Genomic DNA, 18257 nt, shown 5'->3' with positions numbered 1-18257 from the left:
ATATAAACACAAAAAAAAAAAATTAAAAAGTAGAAGTGCTGCCTTAATTGACCCCATTCAAATTCAATGTGTATATGTTTGCCTCTGCCTTGATTCCTAGAGTCTATATCCTTTGCATTAATATAGATCTTGGATTTAGAATCTCGACCATCAGCTGAAATCCGGGCCAAATTTGACCTATGCTCGTAATGCACATGTCTCTTTAATATTTGTGCCAATATGGATGGTCCGGATTCGTTGTGAAGTAACTCAAATTACAGACGATATAAATTATGATTCCTACCAATAGTTTACCTACACCTGGAGAGACACATTAATGTGCAAGGGGCCACTGATCAGGGAAGGATGGAAAATCCCAATCGTTTAAATACGCTCTGCACGAATCTCGAAGCACACATAATACTGACCCTACATCACTCCCGAATAGGCACTTCTCAGAGGATACGCACTCTGGAATCAGAACTGTTAAGATAAAGTGGAAATGATCAAGTAGTTGGCTCCAAGATCGGTAGCTGCTACTAAGCTTTCAAAAACAAAAAATGTAATTGGGTCGATCGTGATGGTACAGGAATTATTTATCAATTAATTTGTTTGGTTTATAAAGCAATGAACATATTAATTGTATTAGAAATTGGTAGGGTCAGAATATCTGATGAGTCCTAATCATATCTTATATTATAGGTACGTACGTTATGAGTGGAGATTGGAAGGAAAGTGACTATTTTACTTCACACTCATATTTTGCGATTTGAGAATTCAAATGACCGATCCGAACCGCTCAACATGATCTCCATATTGAAATGTGCTTGGAGACCAAATTTTACATTTTTTTTGGAATTTTTTTACTATTTATTAAGTAATTTTGAAAATCGCTGATCCGATGGTGCAGAAATTTTTACTGTTCACAGCAAAAACAACAGTTTTCAAAATTGCTTAATAAATAGTAAAAAAATTTCAAAAAATGTAAAATTTGGTCTCCAAGCACATTTCAATAAGGAGATTATATCTAACGGTTCGGATCAGTCGTTTGGGCTTTCAAAATAAAAATACGGCGTGAAGTAAAAACGCGTTTTACTTCGCAACTCACCGTAGCTCATCTCGTTATCAGTGATGCCTATCTGTACAGTTCCGAAATATATTGTGCTGTTCAATCACGTTTAATAGTGCATGGAGTTGTTGTTAGAGACCTCGAAATTTTTTTAAATACCATAATAAAAAATTAAAAAAACACCTCCGTTTTGGGGGATTCCACATTTATCCAGGCCGCAGATTGGCTCTACGGCTCCATTTTGAGAGGACCAGAGAGCTAATATGCGGCCCCACTTTGCATTAGATTGGCTCTACAGTCTCTCCACAATGGAGCTGCAAATTGACTCTGCAGCCTGAGTAAAGATGAAATTCCACCAAAATGAAGATTTTTTTTTTTGAGTAAAAAAACGGAGATGTTTTGATTTATTTTTATTTTCATTATGGTATATAAAAAAAATTCGGTTAGAGACCGAACAATATCGATCTGATGTCCAATCGGAGCCATCAACCTTACGTTAAGATTTCGTGATTAATTCGCACAAATTTTGAAGTGCTGCACACAATTCTTAATCGGATGGCTCCGAGCCTCCGACTGAATATCAGATCAATTTTAGTCGGATATCCATCAGACACCTCCTTCCCCTGCAATACCTGGCCATATACAATACTCATAACCGGATCGAAATCAAGTTGGCGCCTACGGATATGGATCTGATATCTTACTTACGAGTAGGGGTGTAAACGGATCAGATATTATCCGTCAAATCCGAAAATCAGATACGAATATTTGATATTTGAATATCTGTGCAAATACAGATATGGTTTAAAATTTTAATTTTTCATATTCAAATAGTAGACATATACCATAAAGTAATGAGTATTTTTGTAAAAATTAAATAAATTAAAACGGAAAATAGTGTAGATAATCCTAAAATAATATTTGTTACTGTTTTTCATTAATTAAAATTAATGCGTCTATTAAAAGATGGCAAAGTTCATAATTATAGATATTCGCATCAACATACAGGTATACGAGTCAAATATTGATGTATAAGAATTTTGATAATTTATTATATCACTCTAAAACAAATACGCATATATAATAAAATTAAGCATTTTAAGATCCAGTTTAAAAATAATCTCTGTACTAATTGCATATTAAATGGCATACTAAAACAGTGATTATTAAGCATTTTTTGATAATTTACCATCCAAAATTTGGTCTGATTAAAATTAGTGATTTACCATCCAAAAAATGTGATTTACCAATCCAAAATTTTGTATCTGGCTAGGCAGATTATTAAGGATTTTCTATAATTTACCATAAGTAAAAAAAAAAAGTAACTTTTTATATATCTAAAAAAAATATAGTAATATTTTTTAAAAATTATATAAAATTGGGTCTCTAAGTACATTTTAATATGGAAATCATGTATATTGATTGATTCGGATCGACTGCTTAGATTTGAAAATAAAAAATAAAAGTTATATAAGATACGATAATACATAAAAGATATGAGACATTTAAATCCTCCTCTTCTATCATAGCATATTAATTTCAGTTGGTATAAGGAGAGTGGTTGTATATAATTTCAAAATGCAAGAATTAGTTCGATGGTTTTGACCAAGAAAAAGTAGATATCATTTTGGCAAGATACATATCGTTGTAAATGGAGATAGAGATATTAATCCAATAATTTCTTTAAATTTTTATCTTGTTACGTTGTTCTGCTTTAATATCTATATTTTATATAAATTGAAGACATTTTTTTTTTCTTTTGGTGGAGGGCTGTGTTCATTATTCAGCAATTGTAATTTTTTTTTATGGCCTTAAGAGAGTGAAGAACGAGAATTAGTAATGAAGAAGGAGAATGAATTTCTTTATTTCATCTATCTCAAACTGTTACAGTACATGTCTTCATATATTTATAGACAATGTAATCAATACAATATAGTTAACTATGCTATATATAACAGTATCTAACTAATTCTTCAACTGAATTCGGTTATGCTTGATAGCTTCATCTACATGGTCTTGAGCTGCAACAGTGGTATTACTGGATGGGTCCAGTATACTTTTATTATGGCCCTTGAGAAAACAGTTCTTATTGGGATACATATTCTGTTATGCTTATAAAAGATGTATGCTATTGTAATACATTAATTACGAGGGAAAGGATAACATGTGCTTTGTGTAAAATATTACATATATCATACAGTAAATTTTTTATTGCCATTTCTTTTTTTCAACTTAATTTTCTGTATCTTTGTGAGATTGTTACTTTATATTCTCCATAAAAAAAAATCGATTGCATAACGTTGAGAAACCACGAAGGAAAAAATGAAGTTTGTGCTATATATATACAACAAGTAGAGGGGGAAAAAAATGAAATTTCACATTTCATCAACCCTCATTTTGATTCCTCTCATACAGGTTGTCCAGTTTGTACCAGTATTTTCTTCATCAATTCTGATATAAATTGGGTATCGGACAGTACATAATATACCTCTATTTACTGCAGTTCAATCTTTATGGTTGAAGAATTTACATTTTTAAGCTTTAATTCAGCAAAGATAGTTTATCTTGTGTACTTGATACAGATAATTTGCTAATTTAAACTAAAGTAAGAAGATTAATTTTCACAGATCAGGCAACGTAATATGTATTTTCATATTAATCACACAGATCAGTGGGTAAGAGATCATCTGTTTCGCAAATTAATCACACTGGAGAAGACATTCGCGGAGGAACTGGAGGCGTAAGAGATCATCTGTTTCGCAAATTAATCACACAGATCAGTGACCAGCGCTGATCGGTTACATGTGTAATACCAACTTCCATAACGGAGTGCATTAGAGAATCCATTTGTTTTTTTTTTATTGATTGATTATTTTATCGTTAGCCTTTCAGATTATCGAATTGAATAAAGATTTTGTGTTCTTTCTATTGTTTTTATGTTCACCATTAATTGTCCGTTTTGTATTTGACAGAAGAGTTGCAAAACAATGTTTAGGCAAGTGCATTTACAGGAGAACAGTTGTAAAACAATGTCTAGGCATTCTCACCAGAAGCAGCTGAGAATATATATGGGGGTTGAAAGCTCTTGGCCCAGACTTGAAGGTTGCTTTGTGAATAAAATTTTGCATACACTGAATATCCAACCTTCAGCAACCTTAACTGGGTTGTCATATTTTGGAAACACAAACAAGATTAATTGCACTGAAAAACTTAATATGACATTTGGATAGCTTACCATTTGATACATAACAACACCAAACATATCCAGTAGACCACTTTGAAGTTAACCAGTCTAAATCAAACATAAAAAAAAACAAAAGACTACAGAATCATCAAGTCTCTAAACAGTACGATGCATCAGGCCAAACCTGTCTAATTCTAAGAAAGATGTTCAACGGACTAATTTTGAACATAACTTACTTATGGATCATAAGTTATGATAATATTCCCTATTTTCTTAATATATTTATCCAAAGTCTTCATCAAATTCTCGACACAATCACTAGGCAATTCAGACACGCTCTTAATGCGGATGTTTACGGTCTCCAGATACTCATGTCGGAAAAAAGCATCTCCCAAAACCTCTTGTCTGAGCTCCTGAAGTTTATCTCGCCTCTGTTATGAAGGTAAAAAAAAAACAAAGAAAAATCACTAGTTACCTAAAAAATTTATCATCATGTTTAGGTAGCATCAATAACGAACTATCAATAGACTTGTCTAGGATGGTGCAGAGTATATTAGGCAGGCAATTAACCTGAGTGGTCAAATACCACAAGGAAATAAGCTTGTTTAGGCCTCAATTCATTCATAAGCCCCAAATAAGCACAAAATGATATATGTAGTTAAGAAAATCAGTTTAGATCCAGACTACCAATTATTCATTATATTAAATAAAATCAATTATTATATATATGTTTCTAAGACTATGTATACAGTACTATCGCTACATTAACTTTACAAATGGTAAACATAAGAGACTTAACAAGTAGAGATAGAGAGGGTACCACATTGAGAAACAAATTGAGCTCATTTAAATTAGGAGAACACTGGAGCAAACAAGCTATCAAGTAAAAGTCATAGCTCGTATCCCACATCCCAATATACAGTTTCTTCAAGTTCTTGAAATTTCTGCAGTTAGAAACATCCTCTTCCACTGGTTCCTTCATTTAAAAAAAAAATGAAATATAAACTCTAGAGGCAAATCCAACATTGTAATTCATAAACAAGCAGCATCGTAGAAAGGTAGATTAATCTGGCTAACAATTAAGAAAAGGAACCTTCACAAATACAAATCCACACAACTACATTGTGAAATTACTACCATTTCTAGGCTTATTTCGGTGTTGATAAACCATTAAAAATTCCAGATCTAGTACGAAAAAGACTTAGAAGGTTAGGTCTGTACGTAAAAAAAATTCACAAGCAACCGGAAACTTTTGATAGAAAACTTTGATAGAAGGTACTCCAAAAACCATATCATATGTACATGCTAACATCATACTTACAATTGATGGGTACAAATTTATTGATACCAAAAGGTCTACGGGCAACAAGGAATGTGCTTATTATGCAAAAAAAAAAAAAAATGATGACAAAGAACATTGAACATTTCAGTGAACCTTACAACTGCAAATAAAGAAAAAAAAATTGCAATTTTGATTTTAAAGAACTGAGTAAAAAGTATACCTTCAAATCACTGTCAAAATAAAGCGCTAATTCTGTAGCACTTGAGAGACCGCTGAGAAGGTCTAGAACTGGCACATAATCATTACCACCATGAAACCGATGCCAATAAAATAATCTGATTGATGCATTTACTAGATTTATCGCATTCTTCAATGAAATGCCAACACCTCCCCATTGAAAATGTGAACGAATGTTCAAAGAGACAAGCCCAGGGCACGAAATTTGCATATGCTCAAATAGACGACACTGAAGAATAGTCAGTTTCTTCAATGCATTTGAGGAAATGCTCCAGAAATATAACTCACAGCAAGACAAATCAAGCCTTTCAAGGGAGGGGCAACCTATGAAAAGTTTTTGTGTAAAGTCGTTGTGGAGCTCTACATGACTCAGCTCCAAAACTTTTAACAAAGGTAAATTTATTGATGCTGGTCTAATAATGGTACTCTTATTAGTGTAGAGAGCCATCTTAAGATGTTGCAATTTTGCACTAGAGAAAACTGAATCAGGCAAATCTATATAATTACCCCTCTTAAAGTCAGCTCTACTAATGTAGATACTGATCACCCGTGGCATTAGAAGCGCCACACGGTCAAGCCATTCCATGGGGATAAAAGTTTCACTCTTCTGCATTCGACGCATGTAATGAACTATATCCAAGTTCATTGATTCATGATTGTTCAAAACACTATGCACAAATTGCTCAAACCTAGCCACACATTTTCTCTTTTCTCTTTCTCCAACAGGGTGACCATCCAGATTATCACTTAAGAATTCATAGAGATTGAAGTCAAGAACTGGCACAGTGGCCCATGTATTTATCCATCTCTTTGATAAAACACATGTGCTTACGGCTTCTTTTGTGCTCAGGAAGGAGAGGATATGGGTCAAAACCTCATCAGGCATGCTACTGATCCGGTCATGTTCTACATTCCCTCCGCTATCAATATCACTTTTGGGCTTCTCCATATTTCAACTATTGATCTCCTCCTCAAAGACCTTGCGTTGATGACTCCTGCATAACAATACATATTGCACAAAGTCATGAATTAGAAATTTACTGGTAACAAAAAATTATAGGACAACCCCATCTCAAATAAGGATGACATATATTGAAATAATAGTCCATATTCGAGCAGAGATGATACATATTGAAACCTTCCACCAAGATCAACACAATTTGTAGCTTGGAAAAAGGAACGGACAACAACTAAAATGCGTAATAATTATGCTAAAAGATACATGATTAAGTAGATCAATTTACCTTGTTGAAGTAAAATCTGTATTATTCCTATTTACCTTGTTTAATATTCTTTCCAACAATGCTATATCTTTCCATAATAATCCATGGCCTTGAAACACTTTGAATGAATTTACAGAAGCAGAATCGGTGAAATTAAAGATGAATAAAGATGAAAGCTCTAAATGTAGTACAGCTAATCAATACTCGCCTCCTCGGTTCCAAGAATTCAATTAAAAACTCTCCCATCAAATCTGCATAGGGACTAGAGTGAAGAAAAATACTGGATGCTCCAAGAGTACAGCACATATGGCACCTACTCAATATGATGATTGATTAATTCATTCAAATTAAACCGGCGAGGCTGTGAACCAGGTGTTGATAAAAAAGCTAATCCACAGAAGCTACGCTGCAGATGCAAAGACTACGGATGTAGGCTCAGCTTTTGGTTGCCTTACTAGGCACAAGTTCAAATCCTCTTAGGTAACAGAATATTTCCTTTTATATATGGACCGTTCGATCAAAATCCTGGCCTCTCCTGTCAATACACGTGGCCATTAATATTCGGGTTTTCTGATCGAACAGTTAAATTCTAATAAGAAATAGTCTGTTACCTGCGACCTACAGGTGATATAAAATCGCTGGTCAGAGATTCAGCCTTTACTTTATTTTGATTTGAAAACAATAAATGATTGCCTACGGGTTCTTTGCCACAAACAATAAATGATCGGCCGAAGTTCACGGATCATGATTTTGTTTTTAATGTATCTGGGCCGTTGATCCATATCTGACGACTCAGATTAAAACAAATATTTCCAAAAGAACTGAAAACTCTTTAGTTACCACTTTAAAATTTAAATTCTGACATTATCACCGTTTTTTCAAATTTCAGTTCAGACTGCTCCCAAAATTTTATTTTTTTAATTCATTTAAATTTTTATTTTATTGTTATGAGTAGGGTTAAAATGCATCATTGGTTTTGTGCTCCAATGATACTTCACGTCTCTATCTCCGTTTATAAAGTTCAAACAGTCGATCTGAACCGTTCATCTTGTTCTACATATTAAAATGTGTTTTGAGACCAAATTTTATATTGTTTGAATTTTTTTACTATTTTTTTAGATAGGTACAAAATCACTGCATCTGGACTATCCAAAAACAGTGATTTTGTACCTATCTAAAAATATAGTAAAAAAAATAAAAAAAATAAAAAAATTGGTCTATAAGCATATTTTAATATGTAGAACAAGATGAACGGTTTGGATCGACTGTTTGAACTTTGTAAACGGAGATAGAGACACGAGATATGATTGGAGAACAAAACCAATGGTGCATTTTAACCCTACTCGTTGTGACCTTATAGTGTTCAGACTTGGTTTATGAAAATAAACTAAGATGGCGTGCAATCAGGATAATTTGTTACACAGTGGTAAAAATACTGAATTATGCTTCTGGTAAGTAACTTTAAAGGTTGATGTTTCATAAAATTATTTGGTGAATTCTTTATTTACAAACAGGTATCAATCTCAACGACTAGATTTCCAATTTCTTTTGTGAATTCTTAGGTCCAATACATTACACGAATGGTCCTTTAAATATCTTTATATAATATTTTTAAATTTACTATAACAATAAAATAAAAATAAATAAAAAATTGATGCGCTTACTCAATCTATGCACCAAATTAGTGGGTAGATTGAATTTGCACCCATGTAAATGCGATTGTGTCTAATTAGCTAAGGGATGATGTACCTACTGGTAATTTTAATGAATATCATCTGGCAGCCTCTGCCCGATTTAAAAAAAAAAGTAAATGCGATTGTGGCAACTTTTGAATTTTTTTTAAAACGGTGATAATATTAGAAATTTGAAATTTCAGAATGGTAACTAAAAGAATTTCGGCCAAAAGAATATAAGTCAATTTTTTTTTGTTATCATCTTACAAAAAATAATAATAAACAAATCTGAGAAGATTTTTGGAACAATTCAAATCTCATCAGACGGCGCTTCATAAGAAATTCACATCCTCTCTATTACCTGAAAAATGAATCTTTTACAATTAGTGGATCGGAACCGTTTATTTTAACTTGGCACAAATTTTAAAGCCTAGTAATACTGGCTACTACGCTAGCCTGAATTCCAAACCTGCTGAGATTTAATCTCAAATCGTAAAGTAAGCGAGATCCTCTATAGTTTATGGAGAAATATTAATAGAGAAAAGGTAATGTCCCCTGGACTACAGTCCTCTAAAAATCTCCGTGTATAAAAGTTTTTTCTTTTTAGCTTAGTTCTGACACGTTTTTAACTGTCACAACTGCCATAATTTCAACTGCTATAATTTAAAGTACAATATGTATGTTTACAGAATTATATGTGTATGTTTATATGATAATATGTGTATGTTTACAGGATAATATGTGTATGTTTACAGAATATTATGTGTATGTTCACAGAAGGTGGTCCCCAACAGCTGTCACGCATTTTCAACAACTGTCACGCGTTTTCAACAGTTTTCACGGGTTTTTATGTTTACAGGATTTGTTGAATTAGTTTACAGGATTTAGTATTGATGTTTACAGAATTAGTTGAAAATATTCGGGGATTTTTTGGAGACTGAAATTGGAGGACTGTTAGCTGCTTCCATATTAATATGTTTCATAAAGAGTGCCGATTAAATTTACGTCCCACCTTTTGAAGTAACAAAAATCTGTCAATAGTGTTATTTTTCTTTAGAAGATGGTAACAAAAAAAAAAATCGAGAATTAAAGCACAGTTTGCCTCTTATTTCGTTATCTAGTTTACAGTCAGAATGAATTCAAAAAATGTATACCTATATTTACTTTTGTATGCTGGAAAAAATCTCCATTTTTTGTTATAAATTTAACATTCCTAAATGAAAAAAAAATGAAAAAAAAATAACATTAGTTAGGTAATTTCCCCCATTTTTTTTTTTACCAAACTCCTTTTCTCGTTCAATAATATTTATTATACCCCAACTAGAAATTGTGTCCGAGGAGATCGAGCTTTAGAGCAACAATCTTGCTTCGAGCAAATAGTCACGGATCGTACCAACTTACAATCTGTCAGGAACAAGCTACACAATCAACTACAGAATTAACGAGTGAGAAGAAGGCAGATCGATTGGAGCACAGAATGGCAGATCGGTACATGAGATATGATCTCATATTGGTTTGATTCATGGTCAAATCCAATAATGGCAGCTATGGATAATCTGGTACCAGCAAACAGGAGGTTGTCATTGAGAATGGCTGTACAAAATGGATTACAAGATAACATTATTCTTGATAATGAGTCACATGATTTGCTGTTTTGGAAGTGGAATAGCAACCACGAATATTCAGCAAAATCCTTCTATGAAAATATGGTGTCTGGAGGGAAAACAAGGTGCAAGATTGATTTCACTTGGAAGCTAAAAATGCCGCCAAGGCGCCAACTGTGCGGATTTTCGCTTATTTATGTTCAAAGGATAAATTAATCACTTATGAGACAATGGCTAGAAGAGGTTTCAATTGTGAACTCAATTGTGCAGTATGTCATTCTTGTCTCCTAGAAACATCTTTACACCTTTCCTTCCATTGCCAGTTTGCAACAATTTTTTGGATGCATCTCTGTTGGTTGACAGGGTTCACAATTTATAATGGTGATTCGGTTGTAAATATGCTTATTAACTCCCAAAAATCATGCAGAGGTCGGAGATTGACAAGCAAATGGGTTGTTTTCTTCTTTGCAGGTTGCTGGTATATTTGGAAGAATAGAAACAGTGTAATTTTTGAAGGTAGAGGGACTGATTCGAAAATTGTAGCAAATCAGGCATGGCAGGATTTCAAGCTCTGGATCCAATACTGTTAAGGGACTTATAGGAGATTTGGATGATGCATAGGTTGCTTTGTTTAAGATTTGGCTCTTTTGTATAGTTCTGGTTACAACACACCAAATCAGCAATTATAAGTGGTGAACCTATGTTAGTTTTATGTAACTAACCGGTTCGTTTAGAAGAAGTATAGTAAATTCTTAATAAGATAAACCAAAAGTTTAGCTTCGGCAAGTGCATATACAGCAATGACATTGTCCGTTTTGTATTCATATCTTGTATTAGCCAGGATCGTCGTACTGTTTCAGTGTACAACAAAATCCAAAGAATTATTCTCTTAATCAAACTTGCAGGAGGATAGTCCAACGATAATTAATGAAAAAATGAAATGATAATGCCTTGACAAAGATGAGCATTTAAGCTTTTTTTTTTCTGTAAGTTTTAGAGCAATCTCAAAACAGATTCGATTATCACGGCATTTATCATAGCAATAGTGTGAAGGGCTTTATACACCAGTAATAACAATATTCTCACTAGCTCTGATGGTGTCCGTATGTGATTAAATCTACAACAAATTGACGAAATTTGGCAAAATATTTTAGTCGGGCAAAATCAACAAACTTAGGGAATAATAACAGAATAGATAGCGCGATACAAGTGTTTTGGCAACAGTTAAGTTAACCAGTCTAAACTCTAAACTAAGTTTCATCAACAGTTAAGCTTACCATTCGATACATTACCTCAAACAAATCCAAAAGAACTCAAAAGAAGTTAACCAGTCTAATATAAACATAAAAAAGGGAAAAACAGACAACTGAATCATAAGGCCAAACCTATCTAATTTTAAGAAAGATATTCAACAAACTAATTTTGAACATACTAGCTAACTTAAATCATAATAAGTTATGATTAAATTTCCTATTTTCTTCACATATTTATCCAACGTCTTGATCAAATTGTCGACGCATTCACTAGGCAACATGCCATTAATGCTGACCTCTACATTCTCTAGATACTCATACTGAAAAAAAGCATCTCCCAAAATCTCTCGTCTGGGCTCTTCTTGTATATAACCTCGGTGCTGTTATGGTAAAAATAAAAATCAGAAGTTGCCTAAAAAAAAATTATTACTGGAGTTGTCTAGTATGGTGCAGAGTCAACTTAGTAGGGGTGTCAATGATACCCATTTACCTGTTTACCCTATCCGTATCGCATTCAACAAGACGGGTATGGGTAAGATTTTTTTTTTTCTTTAGATAAACGGGTATGGGTAAATGTTATTTCTTACCCGTTGGATAACGGGTAATTATATAAAATAAATTACATCATGAGAAAATGTATGAATGTTATTGTAAAAATAATATTATGCTAAACATGTTATTCTATTATTTGAATGTTTTGTTATTTAGTTAACGAATTGAATTTGTTAGAAGAGTTATTTGTGATTTTGATTTGTTTTACTTCATAAAAAAGTATTAGTTAAAATTGATTGTATAATTGTATTTTAATTTTATATATTAGTAATTGTGGTTGCATATGTATGACATGATAAGTTTTGATACTTAATTTGTAAAAATAATAAAACTATTATATTTGTATTATTCGTTATTCGCTCACCACCATTTTATTACCCGCTAATCTTAACGGATATGGATAAAGTACGGTAAAGCAAATTCTTAACGGGTATGAATAGAGTATGGATAAGATCAATTCTTAGTGGGTATGGATATGAAAATGGTTCCACCCTACCCATATCGTACCCATTGACACCCTTACAACTTAGGCGCAATTAACCTCATAAAATTCTACAAATGGTAAACACAAAGAGACTTAACAAGTAGAGAGGGAGAGAGAGAGATTTTACCACATTGACTAACAAATTGAGCTCTTAAATTAGGAGAACACTTTAGCAAACAAGCTATCAAGTAAAAGTCACAGCTCGTACCCCACATTCCAATGTGAAGTTTCTTCAAGTTTTTGAAATTTTTGTAGGTAGAAACATCCTTATCCATTGCTTTCTTCATTTAAAAAAAATGAAATATCAACTTTAGATGCAAATACCAACATTGTAATTCAGAAACATGCAACATCACAAAAAGGTAGATTAATCTGGTTAATATCGATCAAACAAAAGGAACTTTCACATATACAAAGTGATAATTACTGCATTTCTGGGCTTATTTCAGTGTTAATAATTCATTCAAAAATAAAAAACCTTGATCTAGTACAAAACAAGAAAGAGAAGGTTATGCATGTATGTAAAAAAAATTACAAGAAATCAGAAACTTTTGTTGGCAAACTACGATAGAAGGCACCCCCCAGAAATCATATCATAGATACATGCCAACACCGTACTTACAATTCACGGGCACAAAGTATATCAAAACCAAGAAGTCAGGCAACAAGGAATGTGCTTATAATGGTGGGAAAAAAATTCATTATGACAAAGAACATTTCGGTGAACCTAACAACTGTAAATAAGGAAAACATTTTAAAGTTTTTGATTTTATAGAACTGAGAAAATAGTATACCTTCAAATCAATTTCAAAATAAAGCTCTAATTCAGTAGTACTAGAGAGACCGCTGAAAATGTCCACAACTGGCACATCTTCATGATCACCATTAGACCGATGCCACCAAACTAATCTGATGGTTGCATTTACTAGATTTATCGCCTTCTTCAATGAAATGCCAACGCCTCCCCTTTGAAAATGAGAACCGATATACAAAGAGACAAGCGCAGGGCACCAAATTTGCATATGCTCAAATTGACGACACTGAAGAATAGTCAGTTTCTTCAATGCATTAGAGGAAATGCTAGAGAAATATAACTCACAGCAACACAAATCAAGCCTTTGAAGGGAGGGGCAGCCTATGAAAAGTTTTTGTGTAAAGTCGTTGTGGATCTCTACGTGACTCAGCTCCAAAACTTTTAACAAAGGTAAATTTATTGATGCGGGTCTAACAATGGGCCTCTTAAAAATGTAGAGAGCCATCTTAAGATGTTGCAATTTTACACTAGAGAAAACTGAATCAGGCAAATCTATATAATTACTCCTCTTAAAGTCAGCTCTACTAATGTAGATACTGATCACCCGTGGCATTAGAAGCGCCACACGGTCAAGCCATTCCGTGGAGATAAAATATTCGCTCTTCTGCATTCGACGCATGTAACGAACTATATCCAAGTTTGTTGATTCATGATTGTTCAAAACACCATGCACAAACTGCTCAAACCTAGCCACAGATTTTCTCTTTTCTCATTCTCCACGAGGGTGACCATCCAGATTATCACTTAAGAATTCAAATAGATTGAAGTTGAGAACTGGCACGGTAGCCCATGTATGGCTCTTTTTGATAAAACACACGTGCTTACGGCTTCTTTTGTGCTCAGAAAGGAGAGGATATGGGTCAAAACCTCATCAGGCATGCTACTGATCCGGTCATGTTCTACATTCTCTGTGCCACCATCACTTTTGGGCATCTCCATATTTCAACTTTCAATGACTCCTGCATTACAATACATATTGCACAAATTCATGAATTAGAAATTTACTGGTAACAAGAAATTATAGGACAACCCCATCTCAAATAAGAATGACATATATTGAAATAATAGTCCACATTTGAGCAGAGATGATACATATTGAAACCTTCCACCGAGATCAACACAATTTGTAGCTTGGAAAAAGGAACAGACATCAACTAAAATGCGTAATAATGATGCTAAAAGATACATGATTGATTAAGTAGATCAATTTAGCTTGTTGAAATAAAACCTGTATTATTCCTCTTTACCTTGTTTGATATTCTTTCCAACAAAGTTGAATATTCCTTCCACAATAATCCATGGCCTTGAAACACTTTGAATGAATTTACAGAAGCAGAATCGGTGAAATTAAAGATGAATAAAGATGAAAGCTCTAAATGTAGTACAGCTAATCGATACTCGCCTCCTCGGTTCCAAGAATTGAAATAAAAAACTCTCCCAGTCAAATCTGCATAGGGACCGGAGTGAAGAAAAATACTGGATGCTCCAAGAGTACAGCACATATGGCACCTACTCAATATGATGAATTCATTCAAATTAAAACGAGACTGTGAACCAGGTGTTGACAAAAGCTAATCTACAGAAGCTACGCTGCAAATGCAAGGACTACTTCTGTAGGCTCAGCTTTTGGTTGCCTTACTAGGCACGAGTCCATATCTTCTTAGGTAACAGAATATTTCCTTTTATATGTGGACCGTTCGATCAAAATCTTGGCCTCTCCGGTCAATACACTTGGCCGTTAATATTAGCGTTTTCTGATCGAACGAATAAGATGAAATAAGAAATATTTTGTTACCTGCGACATCCAGTTGATATAAAATCTCTGGCCAGAGATTCAGCCTTTTCTTTATTTTGATTTGAAAACAGTAAATGATTGCCTACGGGCTACGGGCTTGTTTAACACAAAACAATAAATGTTGAGGGCCGTGTCGGTATATGATTGGCCCAGATCGAAGTCCACGGATCATGCTTTTGCTTTTAATGTCTCTGGGCCGTTGATCCATATCTGACGACTCAGATTAAAACAAATATTTCCAAAGGAACTGAAACTCTTTAGTTACCATTCTAAAATTCAAAATTCTGACATCATCACCATTTTCTCAAATTTCAGCAATAGTGCTCAGACAGTCAGACTGCGCACCAAATTTTTTTTTTAATTAATTTACATTTTTATTTTATTGTTATATTGCTCATACTGGGTTTATGAAAATAAATTAAATACCGTGCAATCAGGATAATTTGTTACACAGTGGTCAGAATAATAAATTCTGCTTCTAAGTACTTTAAAGGTTTATATTTCATAAATTGATTTGGTGAATTCTTTATTTACAAACAGGTATCAATCCCGGCGACTAGATTTCTAATTTCCTATTTGTGAATTCTTTGGTCCAGTACATTACAGGAATGGTCCTTGAAATATCTTTATTTAACATTTTTAAATTTACTATAACAATAAAAAAATAAAAATAAAAAAAGTTTGTTGGGTTTGCGATTGTGACAACTTTTTTTTTTTTTAAACAATAATAATATCATAATTTTGAAATTTCGGGGTGGTAACAAAAAAAAAATTCAGCTAAAGGAATTCAACTAGAAATTGTGGCGGAGGAGATCTGGCTTTTATCACTCGGTGAGCAGTTTGAATGAGACGCCAACTTTAAAAATTATCTTTTCTCATCAATTCCATCTCATATTAGCGTTTAATCAATGACTGGTTCAAGCTTCGGTTTGCGATTTTTTTATTTATATCCAATTTTTTTTTTAAATAACCAAACGTTGGTTGTATTTTCAAAACTACCAAACCCAAAAAAAAAATTTCCAGTTTTAGCACAAATTACCAGAAATTTTTTTCCCGAAAATTCATGTCTAAAACCGAAAAAAAAAATTCAGAATCCCAATTCCAGAAATTTTTTTTCTGGTTTTTAGTCCCAAAACTGGAAAAAAAAATTCCGAAAATGGGAGGCCTCCAATTTTTTTTTTTATAAACTCATTTAATATATACAAATATATACATGTATTATATTATATTATTATATATACATATACATATACATATACATATATTATATTATATATACATATACATATACATATACATATATTATATTATATATACATATATTACAAAAAATGACTTTATAAAAAAAAAACCCAAACGATGCTTATAAACAAAATACCGATCGTTGTATGTCTACCGTTGAACGAAAACTTAAACTGAATTTTTGAGACACTAAACGATAATTTGCGTCCCAGTCTGTCTGGAGTAAAAAAAAACTGTTAATTGTGTTTGTTTATTTTTAACAGATGGCAACAAACAAAGAGAAATTTATACATATGCTCATCATAACTTGTTCAATTATAATTTTTTCATTAAAATTTTAAAATTAATTATTTCTCTGTCTAAACTCACTTAAATTATTAATATTTTTATTTCTTAATTTAGTTACTTAAAATAAAAACTAATATTAATATATAATTAAAAAGACAAATTTGTCCAAACAATGTATTGTCGCTCCCTCACTCGTTTCTCTTTATGTGAAAAATGATTCTCTTCTACAAGGAATCATTCAGCCAATAGCAAGAAAAATATTCTTATTTGAGAAGTTTACTCACAATGTCTAAAAGAACCGTAAAACACCTATGATAGGGAGAGAAATAAAGAATTATCTGTTGACCCAAAACACACAACACACATGTAGGTAGAAAAATGAGATATTTGATAGAAGAGGAAGAATAAACTATTCTCATTTTTAGATAGACTAGTATAATAAAACTTTGCAATGTACTGTTTCTAACTGCTCAAAATTCACAAAGATCGCATTGCTATTATATTTCAGATTTTGCTTCTTTTTGTTTACTCCTCTTTTTAGATTATTGAAATTAAATAATAAGATAGATCCAAAGCCTTACAAATAATTTGCAATTAAAAAGATGCTCGAGTTCAAAATATTGTTCCTGTTACAACATCAGAACTCTATCAACTTGCATAATCTTCACAAATGCAAAGCACATGATTTTAGTAACATATATTTAGAATTATTTTCCGGACTTTATCTTCAAAAAAAAAATATATTTGATGAATTTTATTTCTGGAAGTATGACAACTTATATAAAAGAATTTTACATTCAACAAATTTGAAGGTAGTTAGGTTTTATTAAAACTGTTGGCCCTGTTTGGCAACTAATAAAGAATTAATTTTAATTCATACTGAAGGGAATGGAATAGAATAGAAAGGAAGAATAACATATTTAATTTCTTCGTGTTTGAATGATTAATGAGAGAAAATAAATTTAACTTTCTTTTCCGTCTTATTTCTTTTTTAATTGATTAAAATTTAGGAGGTTAATGAGAAATTCGGTGACTGTTGTAGGTTTGAGGAAAAAAATCTTGTTTGAGAATTACATGTGTAAGATATATAGTTGGGTATTTGTATTATTTTTTTTTTAAATATTTGTAACAAATTTTTTTTTTTCCATCCGTTACACTTCAATTTGGGAGGGAAACCGATTATATTAATTATAATGATAGAAGGTTAAACCTTTCACCTCATGTACCCTTCACCTCAAATATAATTTTATCAACCAAACACGATTCAACGGAAAGTTTTTGTTCCTTTCCATTCCCTCCCTTCATATACTCTCCATCCAAACAAGGTGTTAGGGTTTAAGGAGGTAAAAAGGTCTATCTTAAAAAAGTTTAATTCAAGATAAATAGGGACTTCAGGCCGAAGTTGTCCGAAACGTTCGCCTGCTTCAAAAGCGAGGAGATTGAAGAGGAAATGAAGGGAAATGGTATTGTGCTAAGGGGAACTCAATGTACGCTCTAAAATCCGTCCCCCCCGATTCGGGATGTAGAGAGAGTAACACGCGCTCATGTTCCTTCCTTCGCTTCTCGTTCCTTTTCTCT

The 18257-nt window shown here is 32.7% G+C and overlaps 1 protein-coding gene and 1 long non-coding RNA gene across 2 annotated transcripts; both read right to left on the bottom strand.

The window, feature by feature from the left end:
• Positions 1 to 4317: 4317 nt before the first annotated feature.
• LOC144553631 (F-box/FBD/LRR-repeat protein At1g16930-like) lies at positions 4318 to 6743 on the bottom strand. Its single transcript, XM_078301878.1, has 3 exons — positions 5735 to 6743; positions 5053 to 5208; positions 4318 to 4663 (listed from the first exon to the last, which is right to left on the bottom strand). Exons 1-3 carry the CDS (start codon positions 6698 to 6700, stop codon positions 4469 to 4471), a joined length of 1317 nt encoding a protein of 438 aa, XP_078158004.1. The 5' UTR covers positions 6701 to 6743; the 3' UTR covers positions 4318 to 4468.
• A 4874-nt stretch (positions 6744 to 11617) lies between these two features.
• On the bottom strand, positions 11618 to 14336 carry LOC144553632 (uncharacterized). Its single transcript, XR_013511402.1, has 3 exons — positions 13335 to 14336; positions 12668 to 12821; positions 11618 to 11884 (listed from the first exon to the last, which is right to left on the bottom strand). It is a non-coding gene; the product is annotated as an uncharacterized LOC144553632 (long non-coding RNA).
• Positions 14337 to 18257: the final 3921 nt, after the last annotated feature.

Source organism: Carex rostrata, chromosome 4 (genome assembly GCF_964058835.1).
Source record: "Carex rostrata chromosome 4, lpCarRost1.2, whole genome shotgun sequence".
Classification (NCBI taxonomy): Eukaryota; Viridiplantae; Streptophyta; class Magnoliopsida; order Poales; family Cyperaceae; genus Carex; species Carex rostrata.
The sequence above is the reverse complement of the archived record's forward strand: the minus strand, read 5'-3'. Positions and strand labels throughout refer to the sequence as shown.

Coding starts and splice junctions, on each gene's coding strand:
- LOC144553631 (XM_078301878.1), bottom strand. CDS start 6,700: ATGGAGAAGCCCAAAAGTGATATTGATAGCGGAGGGAATGTAGAACAT. Junction 5,209..5,734: donor ATTTTGACAGTGATTTGAAG/GTATACTTTTTA, acceptor TTTTAAATGAAG/GAACCAGTGGAAGAGGATGT. Junction 4,664..5,052: donor TCAATTTGTTTCTCAATGTG/GTACCCTCTCTA, acceptor CCTTCATAACAG/AGGCGAGATAAACTTCAGGA.